At 46.4% G+C, this 20,694-nt stretch overlaps 2 protein-coding genes and 1 long non-coding RNA gene across 6 annotated transcripts; 1 reads left to right on the forward strand and 2 right to left on the reverse strand.

The window, feature by feature from the left end:
- Positions 1-144: 144 nt before the first annotated feature.
- vamp1a (vesicle associated membrane protein 1a) lies at positions 145-5,692 on the reverse strand. Its single transcript, XM_046417579.1, has 5 exons — positions 5,618-5,692; positions 3,904-4,033; positions 3,643-3,801; positions 1,128-1,179; positions 145-776 (listed from the first exon to the last, which is right to left on the reverse strand). Coding segments are annotated over exons 1-5 (360 nt in total). The 5' UTR covers positions 5,620-5,692; the 3' UTR covers positions 145-759.
- A 1,718-nt stretch (positions 5,693-7,410) lies between these two features.
- LOC124074123 lies at positions 7,411-11,263 on the forward strand. Its single transcript, XR_006845789.1, has 3 exons — positions 7,411-7,958; positions 10,522-10,584; positions 11,125-11,263. It is a non-coding gene; the product is annotated as an uncharacterized LOC124074123 (long non-coding RNA).
- LOC124074121 (non-homologous end joining factor IFFO1-like) lies at positions 10,014-20,676 on the reverse strand. Of its 4 annotated transcripts, XM_046416684.1 has the most exons (11): positions 19,866-20,103; positions 19,567-19,656; positions 18,118-19,242; positions 13,761-13,821; positions 13,317-13,412; positions 12,998-13,138; positions 12,739-12,923; positions 12,529-12,646; positions 11,477-11,578; positions 11,152-11,282; positions 10,014-10,761 (listed from the first exon to the last, which is right to left on the reverse strand). In XM_046416684.1, exons 3-11 carry the CDS (start codon positions 19,098-19,100, stop codon positions 10,614-10,616), a joined length of 1,965 nt encoding a protein of 654 aa, XP_046272640.1. In that variant the 5' UTR covers positions 19,101-19,242; positions 19,567-19,656; positions 19,866-20,103; the 3' UTR covers positions 10,014-10,613. The 4 variants fall into 4 exon arrangements, with proteins under 4 accessions (XP_046272640.1, XP_046272643.1, XP_046272641.1 ...); XM_046416687.1 differs by lacking the exons at positions 19,567-19,656; positions 19,866-20,103 and adding an exon at positions 20,564-20,676; XM_046416685.1 differs by lacking the exons at positions 19,567-19,656; positions 19,866-20,103 and adding an exon at positions 20,353-20,505.
- Between the last annotated feature and the right edge of the window lie 18 nt (positions 20,677-20,694).

Genomic DNA, 20,694 nt, shown 5'->3' on the forward strand with positions numbered 1-20,694 from the left:
TTCACTCTAATCTGCTCCAGTCGTCTTTTTACAAACTGTCAGTCTGATCCTCTCAACGCAAAAGATGCATTTTTCTTTCCCTACATTTACAGACTTGATGTCTAAAGTGAAATATCTCCTGGTGGTGAGACTTGGGACACTCGGTTGAAAATTCTGACTGGATCTCACGCAGCTTTGAGTGAAAGACTGAAATCCTGTTCCAGCGTGTCAGTGAGTTGTTTTCTTAACATGACAACACTGTGGTTTGCACCGGTGGCCAGTGGGAGCCAGTAAAGGCCTCGCATCACTTCCTGTCCCTGAAACTCATCCCACTTTACTGGATCTCTTGCATGTTTAAGAAACCTGACATTAGCTGGACAACATCATTCATGTTATTTGATGTTTAAGATGCTTTCATTCTCCTTTCAGTTTGCCAATTGATTTCACGCTTTACGACAAGAAATGCTGCGTTTCACAGGACGATACGGCAGGAAGAAGTCGACTTTTCTGATCGATTAACTCGTAACTGAAACCATCTGGTGCTCGACTGTTGTTCAGCTCGGGATTCCCGCCCTGGAGACACGTTTTCCACGAGGAGCAGAGACAGAAGAGGAGGCACCGGAGGACATCACAGACCATGCACGAATGTTTCTGAGGAAGGCATCGGTGAGGAAGAGGAGGATGAGGAGCAGGCGGAGCGCTGAGGAAAGGCTGGATCTGGCTCGTCGGCGTTGGCGCCGACTCGTCCTGCGACTTGTGTGTCTGTCCGTGAAGAGCAGCTCAGTAGAAGAAGTACACTGAGGAGGAAGAGCAGAGGGATTCACAGGTCAGTATGACCTCCGGAGGACTTCAGACTCCATCGGCTGACGAAGATCGAAAGCTCTCAGCTTAACGGACCTTCTGACAGACTGAAACATTTTCAGTGATTTAATTGGACCAATAATGATGACTGGTTTGAAACCAGAGAGCTCGTTATTTCTGAACACACTGAGGGAAGTTAAAAATCTTAGCAACATCACAGCGTCCCTCAAACATCTGAAAAAATGTTCTCAGCTGAAGACATGAACTTTGTCTGAAATCAGTGTGATTCAGTGTGTTGTTTAATACGTGTCAACAGTGTGTGTGTGTGTGTGTGCTGTTGCACTTACAGAAGACGACTCCAACACATATAACACCTATAACTGCCATGATGATCATCATCTGGAAGAAAAACCAAAACGAAAAAGTCAGAACAAAAACTACACAAACCAACCAAATGAAAGAAACTCAAAATCAAAATCAGTTATGTTTTGTTTGTAAAATCTTAATCTGTAAAGTGATGACAGCTGCCAGGTGAAAAACACCGTATGTCCCTCTGAAATGAGGTAGAATCACAAATCAGGCATAAAATTAGCCCTCGACAGGAACAGGTTTTTAACCAGCAGACTGGGGACGTTTTGGAAAGTGAGGACATTTTGTTTTGGTCCTGTTTGGAGGTTAAGACTGAAGGTTAGAATCGGGTTCGGTTCAGCCATTCAGTCGTGATGCTTAAGGTTAAGGTGAGACGGACGTGCAGGTACGTGCATAACACGGGACAGTCAGAGCAGCTGACAGACAGGAAGTGACATCACCTCTGATGGGGGAGGGTGAGAGAGATTAACAAGAACAAGAGGATGGAGTGAGAGAATCCAGATGTTAGTGGGCTGATTGTGGGCTTGTTTGTTTGTTTGTGTGTTATTAATGAATTAATTCCTCAGTCTTCTGACTGTTGACGAGTCACACTCAGTTTCATTCGCCGCAGTTTCATCACACAAACAGGAGGAAACAAAGCGTGTGTTTGGGGACTATTTTTAGCGGAGGATTAATCCACGTTTGGCAGGTCAGCCAGATGTTGAGATGTTGAGTGAGGAACAACAGGGTGTGTGTTCGCGGTGATGAAGGAGCAGTGAGGCTCGGTGGACCAGGATGTGACACACACTCTCAGGACTTTTTCATCAAACACCACCAGACTGACGTGCTTCAAGAACGCGTCCTTGGTGTCATAGTACAGCATTGTGAGGATCCTCACAAGAATAGAAGTGCAAACGTGTGTGTGTGTGTGTGTGTGTATTGAGGTTACATCACAAATCACAGCTGGCTCTTTAATCCCCGACTGTCTCTGTAATCCAGATTGGGATTTCTCTCTCTGACTTCCTGTCACTCAGACTCTCCTCTAATGTAATCCTACACGGTGGCTTCTGATTGGACGATCTGAAATGGCGCTGGACGAAATGATACTGAGGTGAACGTGGATTGGCAGTCGAGGCCGAAGGGATGGATGGATGGATGGATGGATGGATGGATGGAGCTGAATGAGGAACAAAGATGGTGGCTGATCCAGGAGTCAAACTGAACTGAGTTTTACACAATGGAATATAACAAAGTATATTTACTCAAGTACAAATTCAAGGTACTTTTACTAGTATTTTCTTTTGGAGCTTCTATTCTGCTGCATCTCAGAGGTTAATCTCATTTACATGTATATATGCAGCTATATTAGCTGATTAATCGATTCATTGGTAACTGTTTTGACTGTCCTCATTTTTCCTGTAAAAACATTTCATGGTTCCACTAACTTTCATTTTCAATAATGTTGAGGTTCGGACTGTTGGTTGGACCAAAGGTTTTCGAGTTTTTACGAGAACCAAACGTTCAGTCGACTGATGGAGAAAATGATCAAAGTGACATGAAAAGTCACTTTTACTGGTGATCTTCCCAAAACGTCTTCTTCACCCACTCACTACAAACAAATCCAGCTCTTACTGACGGCATCCCAGCCTGCAGCCTGCAGCCTGCAGCCTGCAGCCTTCAGCCTTCAGCCTTCAGCCTTCAGCCTTCAGCCTGCAGCCTGCAGCCTGCAGCCTGCAGCCTTCAGCCTTCAGCCTTCACGAGGACACTGAAAGTCTGACTGGTTTCAGACACGTCTACTCAGCTTTAATTTGGACAAAATAAAAGATGCTGGTCATGTCCGTCTCGTGTCCCACGTTCAGTCGCTGAGCTGACTGGACTGTCTGCACTGTGCAGAAAAGCAGACAGAAGCACCAGAAAAACCAGCCGGGGAGGGAAAACATCTGGTGTTTCCTCCAGACTTTATTTCTCCTCTTACTCTGTCATGTTTTATGAACACAGTTTTAATTTCCTGTCTTTGTCTTTCCTGCACTTTGGTTGACCCGCAGGAAGTGTGACGCGAGCACCGAAGCTTTTCTTGTTCTTCTTTTCTCACGTTAATTTCGAGCTGCTCTCAGTGTGTCACCTGAAAACACTGAAAGCTTCAGCAGAATTAAATTACCAGCAGGTGAATTCAGTCTAATTCACAGGTACGGGAAGGTGACGAGGAGACGAGCAGCCACGCGTACTTCCTGTTTCCTTACTGATTAATCTGCGGATCATTTGAAGATCTGAATCGTTCTTTTTGTGAAAACACGCTCATCACAGACTCCCAGAGTCCAAAGTGACGCCTTCACGTCGCTTCTCCAATGAAACCAACAGTCCAGAACCCAAAGAGTCTTCATGTGTTGTAACGAACCTTTAGGCTGAACGTGATGATGAATAAAACATCGGATGTTAGCACTGGACAGGCTAATGGAAGCTAACTGATGCATGATGGGAAACAGAGTACCCGCGGCACACGGCGGACGTGCCCACCTTGCAGTTTTTCCACCAGTACTTGTTCTTGAGTTTGGCCGCGCTGCTCTCGAACTGCGAGGCTCCGGCCTGCAGGGCGTCGGCCCGGTCGTCCAGCTCCGACAGCTTCTGGTCCCTCTCCAGGACTTTGTCCACGTTCACGCGCATGATGTCCACCACCTGATGGACGACAACACCTGTCACAGGTAGGCCAGCTCACGTTTGCTGGAGTAATTCGTGAGCTTGGCGCTGACATTAAACTCAACAGAGCAGCGTCCTCACCTCGTCCACCTGCGCCTGCGTCTGCTGCAGCCGTCTGTTGCTGGTGAGGTTCGGGGCAGGAGCCGGAGGGCCCCCCTCGCCCTCCGGGGCCCCGGGAGCTCCTGGATTACCTGCTGCATCAGGAGTCGACCTGCAGACCCAGAGAGAGCGCACATGAGACAGGAAGAGAGGAAGCCCGTCAAAGCGACAGACAAGCAGGAACAACTCGGTCTTCACCCGACCTCCATCGCTCCGTACCTTTAAATGGACAGCTGGTTTAGTCTGAGGACAAGGAGACTACGAGGTGGACTGAGGAAGTCTTGGAGCCAGTTTTAGAAAACCCCATTTCCCCCTCCTACATTTACATTTGCTTCTTGGACCAGCAGAAAGTGGTCCACATCATACAGCGATAACATCACCATCGACGCAGTCAAAACCATGAGCTCCTTCTTCATCTGGAGGACCAGGTCTGAGGGTGGGACCCTGTCCTGCTGCTGCCTCCCTGTCCTCCTAACCCCTCGAGACGGACCAGAGGACGACTGCTGATGTTGTCCATTCTCTCAGACAGTCCTCACTTGCACTTTTTGATTATGCAAAAAAAAAAACCCAGAAATACTACACACTACCTTTAAATCTGGTCTTGTACTCACCATTACGAGGTACTTATACTTTAGCTGAGCATTTCCATTTCCTGATATACTTCACTACATTTCAGGGAGAAGTTTTCCAGACTTTAAAAGCTCCAATTGACTAATTCAGATTATTAAAACCCTAATTTGATTGACAAATAAAATAATTCAGTGATGTTAAAGATCAGGATAGTGAGATGAAAATTCAAATTGTAGCTGCAATATTAAAGTGATAAACAAGTTGCATTAATAATTAGAATCCAGTAATGTGGTGTAGGCCTGCTTTTAGCCACGTAAAAATATCTGAGTACTGCTTCTGTCCCTCAGCTGGAATATGAAATCTGTCAGCCTTCAGCAGTAAATACTCGTTCAGACAGGATTTTAAAACACAAATTCAGCAACAGAAACATGACTCATCAAACTTTGGCCTCCGTCCACATAATCAAAGTGTGAGGGGCTGCAACAGCTCAGCAAAATATGAAACACACACACACACACACACACACACACACAGCAGGTGGTTTGATCGGACAGGCTCGTTTTCCAGAAGCAAAATGGAGACCAGAGTCCGGCAGCGTCCGCGGAGGTCTGGGGGATCAACAGGCACGCAATGACCCCCCTCCCCTCCCCCACCGGACCAAACACACCAAACACAACCAGTTCCGTTTTATCTTTTCTTTTCTTTCAAAAAGTTCCTTTAAGTGCTTCCGTTTGAGCCACATTTTGCCTTTGAGCAGTAAAATGTAACCCGCAGGAGCTGAACAAAGTGCGCATCTGTTGGCTAACATCCGGGCTGAAGTCCGGTCCTGGGATCAGGACTGATGGATGGGTCTGCAGGTGAGTCAGCCGGTGACTCACGGAAATGTTCCCGCAGCTGCAGCGCACACATTTCCACATCTCAGCGGGATACACGCAATAAAACGCAAGTGAAGAAACGCAATTTAAGAGTTAACGAACAGGTTTTAATACGTCCAGCAGCTTACATCGACTGGGATGAGTCCTTACAATGACTCCTCTAACTTTAATGTATATTAATATTAATATTTCCCATTAGCACGGTTTATAGAGAATTTTAAAAAATGGATAAAATATGTTAGAGTACTCACATCTCAACGGCAGGATGATGGAGATAATCTGAGTCAGGGAGGGATAAAAAGAGAGAGAGGGAGGAGGGAGAGGGAGGAGGGAGGGATAAAGAGAGAGGGGGGGAGAGGGAGAGGGAGGAGAGAGGGATAAAGAGAGAGAGGGGGGAGAGGAGAGAGAGGGAGGAGGAGAGAGGGAGGAGGGAGGGATAAAGAGAGAGAGAGGGGGAGAGAGAGGGAGGAGGAGAGAGGGAGGAGGGAGGGATAAAGAGAGAGGGAGGAGGAGAGAGGGAGGAGGGAGGGATAAAGAGAGAGAGGGGGGAGAGAGAGAGAGAGGGGAGAGAGGGAGGGAGGAGGAGAGAGGGAGGAGGGAGGGATAAAGAGAGAGAGGGGGGAGAGAGAGAGAGAGGGGAGAGAGAGAGAGGAGGAGAGAGAGGGAGGAGGAGAGAGGGAGGAGGGAGGGATAAAGAGAGAGAGAGGGGGAGAGAGAGGGAGGAGGAGAGAGGGAGGAGGGAGGGATAAAGAGAGAGGGAGGAGGAGAGAGGGAGGAGGGAGGGATAAAGAGAGAGAGGGGGGAGAGAGAGAGAGAGGGGAGAGAGAGAGGGAGGAGGAGAGAGGGAGGAGGGAGGGATAAAGAGAGAGAGGGGGGAGAGAGAGAGAGAGGGGAGAGAGAGAGAGGAGGAGAGAGAGGGAGGAGGAGAGAGGGAGGAGGGAGGGATAAAGAAGGGGGGGATATCGACAGAGGATGACTTCAGTTTTTTCTCTTTAATTGATCCACTTTTTCTCCCGACACAAACAAACAAACAAACAAACAAAACTACATCTGAAGCAGCTGCGCAGATTAAAACAAATCTCTGCGTCACACACACACGCACGCGGGCTGGGAATCGGTGTATTTGCTATACAATATTAACAGACTCCCTTATGGTTACTGCGCATGCGCACATGCAGCTTCATCTGCTCAGGTGAGCCACTCGGCAAGTGAAGTTTAGTGTAAAAATGAAGCCTCAGAGTGAAAGTTTATTTGGCGCTTGAAGACCACGTGACGTGGGTGAAAACACGAGTCAGCGGGCCTCGAGTCGTGATCGTTTTTGTCACATCAGGCGGCGAATGAACTTTGGGTTGGATGTAAACGAATGGGCTAACAAATGACAAAGCACAAAGTTTCAAATATTTACTTGTACCATATGATTTGTGGTAAGTTTGTCACCTGACCTGCGCTGACCAATGGGAGATGAAATCAACACAGGTGCGTTAAATGTCCTCATCCACGTGTTGTCTCGGCTCTTCTGACGTCAGCGCCTTTCAGGTAGCAAATCACGTCTCTTGTTTGGTCTCACAACTTGTGTAGAAAAATTGTGCAGATGTTGACTGCTGACTTTTTTTCCATTTAACACTACAAGTACATTTTGCTGATAATACTGGTGTACTTTTACTTAGAGAACATACTGAATTAAGATTGTGGTGTTTCTACTTTTACTCAAAAGATGTGAGTACCTGCTCCACTTCCACCACTAAATCTGTTAGATAAATTTAAAATAAATGAGATAAATGTAATTGTAAGCCACACAAAAATGTAAATACATTACTTATAGAAGATAGAGTTCATAATATTAGTTAGAGTTTTAAAATGGTTAAAAAGCTTAAATGAGCTTAACGGTGCTTAAATGTGGTTAAAATCATAGTTAAAATAATAGTACCCTTGTACGAGTTCAAATATGTGCAATGTAAAATGTAGTTGATGGAGTTTATTTCATTTTATTTTGAAAGCCTACAGGAAGTACTGTGTCTATATACAACTGTTGCTGGTCATTCTTTGTATTAGCTTTATGCATGTGAAACCGGACGTGAACGGTATGCTAAGTGTTAGCTTAACCTCGAGAGGTAATGCCAGTACAAAACCGGTGTTGCTGTCTCCGACAAAGTAGAGAAGTTTATGGCTCGTTAAATCAATGGTCGGCAAAAGGACACTCGTTTGCACGTATTTGGAGTATATCTGGACGTTTCCAGTCCGAAGATAGTCCTGCACTTAAGTTTTATCCAGTTAAGTTGAACTCTGTAGCGCCAGTGATTAGCATTCGCTAGCTAAGCGAGTGTGCTCGTGTGGATCAGCGTAGCTAACGCAGCTGGCTACAAAGATTGTTTTCTCGTCGTTTCGGCTTGGAAGATGAAGATTTGTCACAGTAGAGTGCTGATAGACTAGCAGAAGTTAACCACTGGATTATAATTTTTGTGTTTTTTTGCGTTGTGTGTCTGGAGGCTGAACTTGGACCAGCGGATGTAACTGCACCGCCATTTCAGGACAGTTTCGCCTTCTTCTTCACGTGAACTTGGATTGAGACGCACACACGGAGCTCCTAACCAGGTACCACTTAACTTAACTATTTATTTATTTGTAGCTCATAGAGTGAAGCGACCATTAAGTACCAAGCATCGCTCAGGCCTGCAACTATAAGGTTTCTACAATATAGTAACCAGACCAGCACGAGTGTCAGAGTGAAGCTTAACCTGTAATCATATTTTTCTGCACTGTGCTTTGTACGGATCAGAGTATTTCACCAATGCCGATTTAATGTGAAAAGTCTTAATCTGTAAAGTTGCTGTAGGTGTCGAATGTAGACAACAAACTCACAGCCGAGACTTTTTATTTAGTTATTTTTTTTATTTTGTGCAACTTCCGTCAGCTGATCCGACCTTCAGCTCCACACACGTGGACTGGAAAAACCAAACGTTAAAGACCTCATGAACACAAAGACTCAACATTGACTCCACTTCCTGTGTGATGTCACACGCTGTGGTTTCTGTTCGAGTCCTCCAGTCGCTTTCTTGATTTGTTTCAGTTGTAAAGCAGCAGCTGCAGGTTCTCGTCAGCCGAGTTTGCAGCGTTTTGTACACGTGCAGTTACCTTAACATTAAAGGAACAATCTGACATTTTCGTCTCCTCTGAGCACTGAGGACCGGCTGTGTGAAGTGTAAAATGACAGTAAAGTTTACAGAAACAAGCATTTCCTGTTTGTTCGTTCGTTTTTTGATTTATTCGTTTTATTTAAGCTTAATTTCGTGCTCAGTGAAGAAAACTTCAGGACTAAAACTAAAAGTGTTCCTTCAGTGAGTGTGTCGTCCTGTGGCGGGTTACTGAGCAAGCAGACATTAAGATGTGTTTGAGCAGCGACACGTTCACTGCAGCTCGTGTACCTGTTTCCCGAAAGAGGAGCCTTAAAAAGTGAATTTTCCTTCACCTTCTAATCACAACTTCAGGTGTGTCTGCTGTCAGACAGGAAGGAAAACCGTCAGGAACCGCTAAGACGTCTAATCTGATTCACAGCTAAAACTAGTGATGTGTTAACGATGCTAAAACTAAAAAGATGGCAGAAACAAAATGTTGAATTAAAGCTAAATTAACGTCATAAGAACCTGAAGCTTACAGCGGTATAGTTCAGCGTTACACACAGCATCACTTCGTACATTAGATACAATATTTAGTCTTTACAAACTGTACATTAACAAGACGTCTTCAAAGAAATGTTTTCTCTTGTGAGAGAAACAAAACGTCACTGCTTTCAAACAAATCAAACAAATGTTAATTCAGAGGGAGAAATTTCAAAATGTCGATTTCTGTTAGCATAAACAGCAAATGCTAACAAGGACGTTAGCCTGCCAGTGTTGGCACGTAGATACGACACCGTCTCTTTGAATTTGGAGGAAAAATCCACATCAGCTGCGGGATACTCAAAGCTAAATATTTTTAAATTACAAAGTAATAAGCGATAAAATACTTTTGATAATCGGCTTATCACTTGTCCTTTAAGATCTTTTACATTGAAAAAATGAAGCCGCACGTGCGAGCGACTTCTCGTCGCAGATCGCCGCCTTTCAAAGAATTTAAAGGCTAAAAATCAACCAGAAACGCAAACTAAAGCTCGTCTTTACTTTAACTGAACTTGATTTTTATCCTAAAAAGTCACATTCATTTTCACTTGAAGGAATGTTATAATTGCCCTTTAAAAACCTCTCGTTTAAGTTTTCTGTAACCGTAAAACAAGCTGCTAAATATTTACGCTTATTGTCCTCAATGATAACTCAGTGTTGTTTAGTATTTCATAAGCAGAAATGTGAGGTGGAATTAAGATAAAGGATAATAAATGTTCCTTAAATTAATTTTGGTTGATTAATGATGCAGTTTACTTTGCGTACTGTGACACACAAGCAAAAGATTTAAACCTCCGAGATGCGTTTTCAGGACAGAGAAGGTGTCGTATTTCTAAAATGTTGATTCAGATTAAGGCAAGTCGGGCTTTGATATTTGGAGCTCTGGAAACCACTTACAGTTTGATCCCAGACAGCAGCGAGAGCATAAATCACATTTTAGAAATGATATGTCAGCTATTACCACATGAGAAGATTCCAAATGAAATAAAAATACAGAAAAAAACAAGCATTTAATTAGAACAAATACAAGAGTCACACTTCAGTGATCAGTTCTGTGCAAACTTTTCCGTGCGCATCACCGCCTCCCAGTGGACACGAGTGACCCTGCAGCTGAAAGGCAGCCTGACACACTCAGTGCAGACAAAAGGCTCAAACGTCAAGAGGAAATGTGTGATGAACAAACAGAATCCGTGAAGGTCTTCGTCAAGTGCACTTTGTCCTGTTTGACCTTCACTGAGCTGCACTTCCAGCTGATGACCACAGGAGGGCAGCAGTGACCTTTTCTTCTTTAAGACAAGGTTCAAATCTTTGACTCTATGCCAGCTTTACTAAAGTTGGTGTAACTTTTGTTTGTGAGCAGTTAAAATCATAGAAGCTTAAAGATCAGGAAAAGACGATTTATCTGTGCCGGTTTTAAAATAATTTAAGTCAACAACAAAAGACAATTTTAGATTTGCTGAAGTTTTACACAACTTGAATGGTTTCCTGCTCTTTCACAGCACTCGAGGAGGCGGAGGAGGAGGCGGCGAAGGAGAAGGCGGAGAAGGAGGCGGAGGGTCGCTGTGAGTATCAGCAGTGTGTGAAGTGTGTGTTAGGGTTTCCTCCAGGTCAGGGGAGGGATGGCGGCGTCGCAGTAAGGATCGCTGCTCTCAGAGTCAGCAGGGAGAGCGGGCTTTTTCCTGTCCTTCTCCTCGCCGTCCAAGTCGTCCACATTCAGCGTGATGAGCGATGTGGACTTCCTGTAGGGGGAGAAGACACGAGAGGACACTCATGTAGCTTCAGCCTTCCTCACTCTGAAGCTGTTCCTCAGCTGTCCCAACCAGAAGGCACAGTGAAGAACTGGACTAACAACCGCTGTGGCTTCAGGCTGAGCTTTGTTCATTCGCTAACCTCACTGCAACGATATGAAGCTGAATTGTGTTCAGATTTTCCCTTTAAATGCTTCTTTGTATAATGAAATACATTATAACAGCCTCCAAAATGATCCTACAGTTAAATCAACTCATTTTAAACCATGAAGGCAGAATTTGCTGCTGGATTGTACTGCCTCAGTGTTGTGTCATCAGACGGTCTAAAAACATCTGCCTCCTCTGTCCCTACAGTTACGGCTGTGTGTGTGCGTGTCTCACCTGTCTCCGCTCTGCGTGATGAGTCTCCTGCACGTCTCCATCTGGACGTCCAGCCCTCTCTTCATCGAACACATCTCCATGTACTCGTGCAGGTGTCGGTTCATGTCGCTCTTGGCTGTGGCCAATTCCAGCTGAGCGGGACAGGAAACACTAATGACTCCGGTCCTGCAGGACTCAGCTCATCACCGGCTTTTTAACTCTGTACACGTGTGATTTTACTGCGTGTGGCAGCTGAATACTAACAAAAACTGTGTGATACATGATCAGGCATGATGACCTCTGACTCTTGAACCTGGTCTACGTGTGAGCCAGCTGCTGGACTCACCTCTATCTGGTCGATGGTGGCCTGGTATTCCTTCTCTCTGGATTTGAACAGAGACTCGGTGTCCTTAATCACGTCCTCGATGGACTCCTCCTGCTGCTGCAGCTGGACGCAGTGACAGGATGTGGGGAGAGCAGACAGAATGAAACACTGCTTTTATTGTGAAGAAACAGGAAGCTTAGCTTGTACATGGCTGCCACCAACGAAGTAGTTTTCTGCTAACTTTTAAAGTTGTCTTTGTGTCGGAACCGGAATGTGTTCGCTGTGACCTGAAAATGTATTGAAATACTTTTCTTATCTTTCAGCGGCAGACGACGTGTGTGAGTGCAGTCCGGGTGTGTGAAGCTCTTCTAGTCTGTTGTGGTTTTGCTGCGAAAACGGCTCACAGGTCAGCAGGATGGACATGAACATCGACCTGCTGCGGGACGAGTCTCAGCAGGACAAAACCGGCTCGTCCAGCAGGTCAGCTCGGCCAAAGTAAAGCTGCCCCCCGTGGAACGGGATCCGAGCGGAGCCGGAGACTCGGGCAGGACTTTCCTCTCTGCTGTTGTTTATACTGCAGCTTCTTTCCACATGCGTTTGGATTTGAACTCATTTCAGTTAGGCTCTTTTGATTTGTGCTGCTGAATCGTGTGCAGATTTTGTTCTGACTTCAGCAGTTTGATCACATCTCAGTCAGAAATAACACGTCTGGAAAAACGCGAGTCAAAGCAGCAGAGCCGCTGCTGCAAAGATTAGCCGAGTAATCAGACATCATTCGCTGATAATCGATCACTGAAGTCATTTATGGGCTCGTTTTAGATGAATGTGACGTCTTCAGGATTTGGACTCTTTGTCAGACAAAATTAATTTTTTGATTTGGGTCAGTAGCATAACAGGAGTGTGAAAACTGCAGATACTCATGAGAGATTTCATTTTGTGGACCTTGAATAAAAAATTTGCAGCTCCAAGAAATGTGTTGTTGCTTTTTCCATTACTGCCCATCATGAGCAGGAGTGAAGTATTACGAGTACTCTAAAAGTATTCATAAAGTGTGTGTGTGTGTGTGTGTGTACCTCTGCCTGTGTTTCCACTCCCAGAGGGTATCCAGGAAAGTCTTCCCAGAGCAGAAGAGTTTCCTCCGTTTCCTCCCAGGCCAGACTGTCGCAGTCGTCCTCGAACTCACACTCCCTCCTGGACCACACACACACACACACACACACACCTCGTCAGCATGGTTTGGTTCAACATCAGTGTGTTTAAATATTACTGGTTCAAACACCTACAGCTGATTCAGCATCCTCTGCATCTGCTCGTTGATCTGATTGGCCGACATGCTGCCCGACTCGTCGTCTTTAGCCCCGCCTCCCTCGCTCTCGGACACGCTCAGTTCGTCTACGTCCCCGCCCTTCGTCGACTGCCCGCTCGGTTTCCTGGACCTGCCGTTCAGAGTGGAAGGGGGCGTGGCCACCTGCAGGGAGGAGACGAGTTCACGTAAAGCAAAGGAAGATGATTGGCTGTGGACTTGCGTCACCACAAACGCACCTGGAACATGTGAATCATGTCCTCGCAGTTCCTCTGCTGGGCGACGTCACAGAGGCGGGCGGTGATGTCGATACGGCGGCAGATGTCCATGTCCACCTTCATGGCCTTCTCCTGGATCTTGCAGTCCAGATCTGACAGGTTCTGATGGACAGACACAAAGGACACTTACTTTTCCATTCATTTAAGGTCCAGCAATTCGTAACCACGGAGACCGAGCACCCGTACAGGCGTCAACACCCCGACCGCAACATATTCTCAGCTCGTGAGTCTTTTGGTCTGCTTCAGACGTTCTTAAGCACGAAGCTCAGAGCAGACTTACGTTGCTGACGAGTCCTTTAAAGAGGACGAGTTCAGCCTTCAGCTGCTTCACCCTGAGAGCCAGCTCGTCCTGACACACCTCGCTCTCCTGCAGGTCCTGAAACGCACACGCACGCACGCATAAGAAATAATCATTAACAAATGTCATCATATTCATAACCAAATTGTGCAAATTGCCACTATTGCTTTGTCATTTGTTATAAGTAGAAACCAGAACGTAATATGAGGCTTTATGACAGGGAATTTTACACCCCTGAAGGTGCAGCTGCAGCTCACAGTCCTGACAGTTAACATGAAGAAGAGCTGAGATGCCACCAGAAGAAGAGAAGAAGAAGAAGAGCTGATCTTTGCAGGTGACAGAATGTGGCTGCAGTTAGAAGCTGGTTGCATCTGAGTCTGAAGTGGAGCAGTTTGGTGATTTAACTGCATTTAGACGTGACTTTACCTCCTCCAGTTCAGCCACCTTCTCCTGCAGGTCCATTCTGGCTGCGTACTCTTCCTCCCATCTGCAGGACACACACAGGAAGCAGAGAACAATGCACATCAATCACACACCAAGACGATCCCGTAACAGTCACGACTTTCATCACTCTGGTATTTTCACTTGTCTTGGGATTCTTATGTTTTGCTGACTTCCCAGCGACAGAAGAGGATTATTTTCAGGTCAGAGATGGGTTCACCTTCCTCATCTTCATCATCATCACCTCAGTTACCTGACTGACCTGCACAGCATCAGAGCTCCTCCTCCCACCTCCAGTATTACTCAGCAGGAGTTACATAAGGAGGGAGCTTGCAGCGTGCACGCCGCCACACTGCACGAACACCACGGGAATCAACAGACTGGCTGAGCTTTCACCAGAGGACTGCGAGTCTTCTGAGACGCATCTCGCGTGATTTTGTCCGTCTGTGGTAATGTGACACGTCAGGTCTCATACAAATATGAACCCACTGCAACACAAGCAGAATGACTGAGTCCTAATGATGTCCACTAGCCCCTCTCAGGGAGACGTGATATCAGAGCTCTGCCGCGTGACTTAACCCCTCTGTGCCTCTCTGCATGAACCTCACTGGGATCATTTCATTTCATGTCAGACAACAGATCACCATGGAACTAAAATATGAGCTGCTGCAACTGAATGAATGTCAACAAAACCTACTGAATTTCAGCTAACACTTACAAATAAACCATATTTAACGTTATGGCTGATACTTGACCCACTAATGTCTCACACTAAAGTAAGTGTGCAACACTGGGAAACCCACTAGTGAGAATTAGCATGTCATGTTTCCATCACAGCCAATCAGAGCAGGAGCTGATAAATACCACCATGACTGCATGACTGGGGTTAGCAGGATTTCTGTCAGGTGTGAAACGGGCTCGACACCAGCACAAATCTGATTTGCTGAACTGGTCTGAAGCCCAGACTTTTCCTCGTGTGCCAACAACAGGCCACAAAGAGATCTTCAAAACTAATGATCAAATTCCTGTCAGTCTCAGCCGTGATTTTACATCAATGCTAACATTAGCACACTTCACAAAGTTAACACTGTTTCTGATCTATCTGAGCTGTGGTTTGTTCACGAGGCTTTTGACTGAACTGATGCATTTATTTTAACACCATCACCAAATCATCTGAGCTGCCTGTGGCTTCTTCCCACGTTTCCCATCTTCTTCCCATCCTTTTTGTCCTTCACACTAATGACTGCTCAGCTGAACTTCTCACATCACGTTTCTGGCTCTGACCTCAGATCAGATTGCCACAAATGGATGATCTGAGTCACATTTGGTTCCATGTGACTGGAACGAGACTCCATGCAGATTTTTGCTGTTCAAACTGATGAACATCAGGCGGGGAACATAATCAAACTGGGTTTCAATTTTTGGCTGCCAGTGAGAGACGCTGGGACACAGACATGATAGAGAGAGGCAGCAGAGAGAGACGTCCTCCTCTGAGCTGTTTGTCAGTCTCCACACGTGGCTCTGCAGTGAGGCTGCTGGGTGCCATCATGTCCTCATGTTCACACGAGCTGCTTTATCTGCAAAACTGCTGGAGACCAAACGTTGTTAAAACGTACAAAAGTGTTCGTCTGGATAATAGAAGCTGCACATAAGCTTCCTGCTGCCATGCAGTGAGACCAGGCTGCTGCACTGCACTCCTGATCTGTGACGTCAGAGAGGATGACGTAAACTTAAAGGGTCGTCCTCACAAAGCCCGACCCGACCTTCTGCTCCGTCTCCTACAAACAGTCTTTAACTTCTTTGAATGGTAACGTTTGCCACTGGGGGACGAATATGAAGACAGGAAGTAGAGGGAAACTGCTGAAGTACAGAGTAAAAAGGAACAACTTGTTATTTAATGAGCTTTGGACGTGTTGGTGTGTTGACACGTCTGGTCAGATCTGCGCTCAGCCCAGATGTTCGCCTCCTGGCTGTGGCTCCACAGTCAGCTTTCAGGCATTAGAGCATCGATCTTGACAACTAAATCTCTGCAATAATATCACACATTTAAATAAACACATTTCCTAAAAGGCTGAAGTATTCCTTCAATAACACACTTGCACCCTTACCAGGCCTGGGTGGGTCTAAGCCATACACCAGACCGGACCGGTCTACCAAACTTAACCACAAAACAACCAGCAGGATGTTGGTGTGTAATACTGTTTGGCTGTCCACATATCTTTGGCCGTGTACAATGGGATAATAAAGCTCCAGTGAACTGGATTTAATTGCAAAGACAAGGAAATCCAGAGAGGGAGGCGCGATGAAGTCAGCACCTGCTCGACGCTGCAGAGGCTCACATGGGACGAAGGGGAGGTGAAACGAGGCAGAGAACAAGACGACTGGGTGGGGACGCAGAGACAGAGACACACTGACGGAGGCAGAGGGTAAAATGGAGGAGCCACAGTGGAGCTGTGGCAGACTGGGTGACATCACTGCTGGCGGTCACAGGCCAGTGCTGCATTGCAGTCAGCAGGACGAACCCCAGCAGGGAGGAGGAGGAAGAGGAAGAGGAGAGAAACACAAAGAGACTAAAGGGAGGAAGAGGAGGGAGGCAACAGTGTGATGGAGGTCACGTCAGAGAGAAACAACAGCTCCAGGTTCAGCTCTTCCCCAGACTCCTGCTCCCATCAGACCAACAGGCAGCCAGACGTTTCAAATCAAAGCTGCTCTGCTGCTTCATCCTTACAGGAAGACGACGTTACAACAGAGATGTGATGTGGTTCAAATGGAAACATTTCTTTTAATGAAATGCTCGTTATTATTTAAAGAATTTCCCTTCGGGGATAAATAAATAAAGGAATTCTGATTCATCAACATAGAAAACACAGGAGAGGTCTTCCATAGAAACAAGGGAAGTTCCTGGATAACTTAAGAATATTTTCATTATTGCGGTATGTCTTGGCCAACAGTTTTAATCATCAGTGTGGCACACTGGATGGGTAATACCCTTAGCTGCTGTGGCTGTAGATTTGGGGACAGCAGTGGTTCAGGTGGTGAGGCAGGTCGTTCACTAACTCAAAGGTTGGTGGTCTGGGGTTCGAACCAAAACGAGGACTTGGCAGAGCAGAAAAGCAAAATATAAATGTAAGTCCATTTACCGTAGAGATTTTTTCTTGTTCACAAATTGTACTGTGATTTCTGCTTAAGGCAGACTGTCCACTCCACTCAACTCCACTGTGGCGAAATAAAAACTACAAACATTCGAATCCGATGTTTTGGAACTGTGATCCCTCCTCACTTCCCTTCAAATCAAACTTCCTGTCTCTCCTCAGCTGACGCACTTTGGAGAAAACATCTAAACCTCCTCCACAGCTTCCACTCAGGTCAAAGCTGAACTCTGTGCAGCACTGAGGTTAAGCGATAAGCCACACGGGTCGCAGTGAGAGCTGCTGCCGCCGTTCAGTACAACATCCTGGAGTCGATGTGACTGAACGCTGGCCTCGCAGCGGCGTCCTGCCTCAGCAGGATGAAGCACAAAGCGTCACGTCAGTGCTTTTTAGCACCAAGCAGCAGTGTGTGTTAATGTGTGTGACAGGAAATCACAGGAGCTGCACGCTCAGCAAAACCCTTCACATACAAAACAGAGGATAAAACATCACTTCTTCAGGTCATGCACTCCTTTTCTAAAAAGCAACATAAATGCTGCAAACATTTAGCTTCCCTGAACAGAAATACAAAGTCAGTACATATAAAATACTATCACAAGCTAAGCACACATGTAAAGATAGCCTATAATACAGGAGAAACAGCTGGACGAGCTGTTTTGTTTTTATGACATTCAGCTCTTGTTCCTCGATGTTGAATGTACTTAAAAAGCTAAAATGAGTGCAAAGCAATGTAAAAGTAAATCGAAAGCTGTCCTGCAACGATGCTCTCGACGACCTGACGCAGCCGGAGTCATTAAGGAGGACGCCGCCTCAGCATTACCTGCACAGAAAAATCCTAGCGGGGCGACAAACTCAAATGAGCCAATATGACGTCTGCACGTCTTTAAATGTTATTGTTTCACTTTTACTCAAGACAAACTGATTAAAAAAGAAAACAGGAAGCTTCAGTTAACTCAGTTGAATTGGATTTTTCCATACTGTGATTATATCAGTGATTATCACAGTAACATCAGCCATAACCTCCAGCCCTGTGGCATCCTGCCCTATAAAGCTTCTCGTCTTCACAAACCAAAGCTCGGCAGGAAACACATCATCACTTTACACGCTGCGTCAACAATCAGCATCTTGAAGGCCGAACGTCTGCATGGACCATCCAGCCGCGTGGATGGGAAAGGGAAGCGGAAGAAACTCACCTTCTTTTGTACTCGTCCCTTTCTCTCTTCACCTTAGCCAGCACGTTGTACAGGGCCCTGATCTCAGGTGTGATGGTGTCGATCTGGACCCCGACGCCATCCGGGTGCGTCCAGGAGACTCCGGGGCCCGTGACGCACGACTCCCTCCCGGTGCCAAACCGGCGGGTATGGTTGAAGGACCAGATCGTCCCGGGGAGGAAGCGCGGAGGAGGAGGGGGGGCGCTGTTGGTGCTGGTCCCGGAGTGAGAGGTGTTTTTCTCGTTGATGTTGGCGACGGCTTTGGACGGGTCACTGGGACTCAGGGCAGGGCTGATGGAGAAACCGGATGTGGTGAGGTTGGAGTTTGAATCCGTGGAGACCCCGATGGGGTTGAGATTGTTCCCCTGCAGGTACTTGTTGTCAAAGAGAGGGGGAGGGTTCAGGGTTGGAGATAGAAGGCCACCAGGCAGGTAGGCCGAGTTGTTGGCATTGTGTAGTGGGATGAGACCTGGTCTGGCTGGAATAGGCCCAATAAATCCGGTCTGGACCCCCATCTCTTTGGTCAGCGGCTTCTGGTGTCCATCCCCTCCGCAGTTATCCTCAACAGCCTGCTGCAGCTGCTTCTCCAGCACCTTGTTCCTGCGCTCCAGCTCGTGCACTTTGGCCAAAAAGCAGCGGAATCGCAGGTTCAGGGTCTTCAGGACGCTGATGTTGGAACCCAGGTCGTTGCGCAGCGCCGTGGCCGCCGGAGGCACGCGGTGCAGGGGGCTGCTCAAGTGAAGGTAGGCGAGGCCCGACGGCGGCAGAGCGCCCAGGTCCAGCCCAGACGACCCATCAGGACCGAACCCGCCGTGGTCCCCCAGGAAGTAACTGGGCTCTGGGATGACGGAGTCGGTCTGGCCCGTCATCTGGTGGTGGTGCTGCTGCGGGGCCAGGAAGCCGCTCTCTCCCAGGACCGGATTCATTCTCGAGTAGGAAAATCTGAAGTGCTCGAAATCCGGCATGAACCCAGACTTCTATGCGTTCAACTCGGCAGGTAATTCAGTCTAAAATCAGATTGTTGTCCTGAACCAGAATCAGGCCCAGCAGCCTCGCTTTTGAGTCCTCCTCCTGATTTCACGCGACGATCACCTTTATGCAGAGAAGCTGTGTGCAAAAGGCAGACAGTGCGCTTTAAAGGGATGCTTCAGGGGCCTAAACTGCAGCAGAGAGAACAAACTCCCGACACAATATTACAGTAAAGCCGTGCTGATACCACACCAGGCTAAAGCCTCACGTACACACACACACACACACACACACACACACACAGCTGGTGCCTGCAGCAAATTAACGAGTTTACTTTCACGCAGCTAACTGCAGTCGAGAGATCACAGCGGTGACACGCAGTCATAAAACGTTTATTCTAAGCCCTACAATAAAGCGACAAGATCATATTTTGCACTTTCAATGAAAACATAGGCGCCATACCTGCTAGTCAGCGGAGGAAACAGTAACTTTGGCGCCAGATAATGAGATGAAATCAGTCCAAGTAATGTGGATGGCAGCGGTGCAGCAGAGCTTAGAAATAAACACAAGTGAACGACTGCGGCTTTCAGCTACCGTACTGATAGTAATAGAGGAGCACCGAGCAGGCGGTCAAAGTTACCGTAGTGACCAGAGTAGAGGTACACATGTACTGAACCAAACCAAAACACAAGATAAAATGCGTTAAAAATATCGCTTAGTTCATCTCTCAAAAACAAGAGCAAACGAATGCACAAATGCACCTTTTCTTCCAGGCATTTTAATAGTCAGAGTGGTAGATAACGGTTGAATTAAATTAGCTATTGTAGGTTTTAGCCCTCGTAATTAATTAGCAGATTGTGTTCACGACAGTTGTGAAATTTAATTGGTACTTAACGTCAATCAACCTATTAACACGTAAACAAGCCCCCAGAATACTTTGCTTTAACCGCGTCGGTCGTTCACTTCCACACTTAAAACGTTAGCTAGCTAGCATTCTGAAACTGTTGTTCACTGTGTGGTAGATTAACGATAGCTAGCTAATGTTAGCTAACTTTGCTAAACATTAGCTTAAGTTAGCTATCAACAGACGGTTTCACAAAGTCAGGGGTTCCTGTTGGGAACTTTGAGTCTTTTTTCTCGTCCGGTAAAGAGTGGGACTTTATTTAGTTAGACTTTTAGAGTGAGATGTCTGTTTTTCTCAGGGGCTCATATTAACTCGGATAACCCTCCCCTGTTCGCTCCACTTACCGCCCCCCGTCCTCTTTACACCATGTTGGGCTACCACAGCCTGGTTTATTTTGGCTTTTCTCCCAGAGGCTAATTTTATGCACCAAACTCAGTGACACTAAGACAGGACTAAAAGAACTCCTTGAGATTTCGTCTGAAAAATATGTTAAACAACTCACTGTTAATTTTGACTAAAGGCACCAATACAATAAAGACAGGTGACCAAGCTAACCTGTGGTTTTCTGAACATGCCATCTCAAACGTCTGCAGTGAAAAGGGAGCTTCCGTTTGCAGTCTGACAAAAAAGCTGTAGTGATCAAATTAGAGAGTGTCTCATAGTTTGATGAGGAGGGGGGATAGTAA

The sequence above is a fragment of the Scatophagus argus genome, chromosome 17, assembly GCF_020382885.2.
Source record: "Scatophagus argus isolate fScaArg1 chromosome 17, fScaArg1.pri, whole genome shotgun sequence".
Lineage (NCBI taxonomy): Eukaryota > Metazoa > Chordata > Actinopteri > Scatophagidae > Scatophagus > Scatophagus argus.

Excerpts from the sequence above, each read along its gene's own strand:
- vamp1a (XM_046417579.1), bottom strand. Across the intron at positions 3,802-3,903 it reads CGCAGGCGCAGGTGGACGAG|GTGGTGGACATCATGCGCGT; the intron begins GTGAGGACGCTG and ends GTCGTCCATCAG. Across the intron at positions 1,180-3,642 it reads ACTGGTGGAAAAACTGCAAG|ATGATGATCATCATGGCAGT; the intron begins GTGGGCACGTCC and ends TTTTTCTTCCAG.
- LOC124074121 (XM_046416687.1), bottom strand. The coding sequence starts at position 19,100 with ATGCCGGATTTCGAGCACTTCAGATTTTCCTACTCGAGAATGAATCCG. Across the intron at positions 12,647-12,738 it reads CAGAGGATGCTGAATCAGCT|GAGGGAGTGTGAGTTCGAGG; the intron begins GTAGGTGTTTGA and ends TGTGTGGTCCAG. Across the intron at positions 11,283-11,476 it reads CCACCATCGACCAGATAGAG|CTGGAATTGGCCACAGCCAA; the intron begins GTGAGTCCAGCA and ends TGTCCCGCTCAG.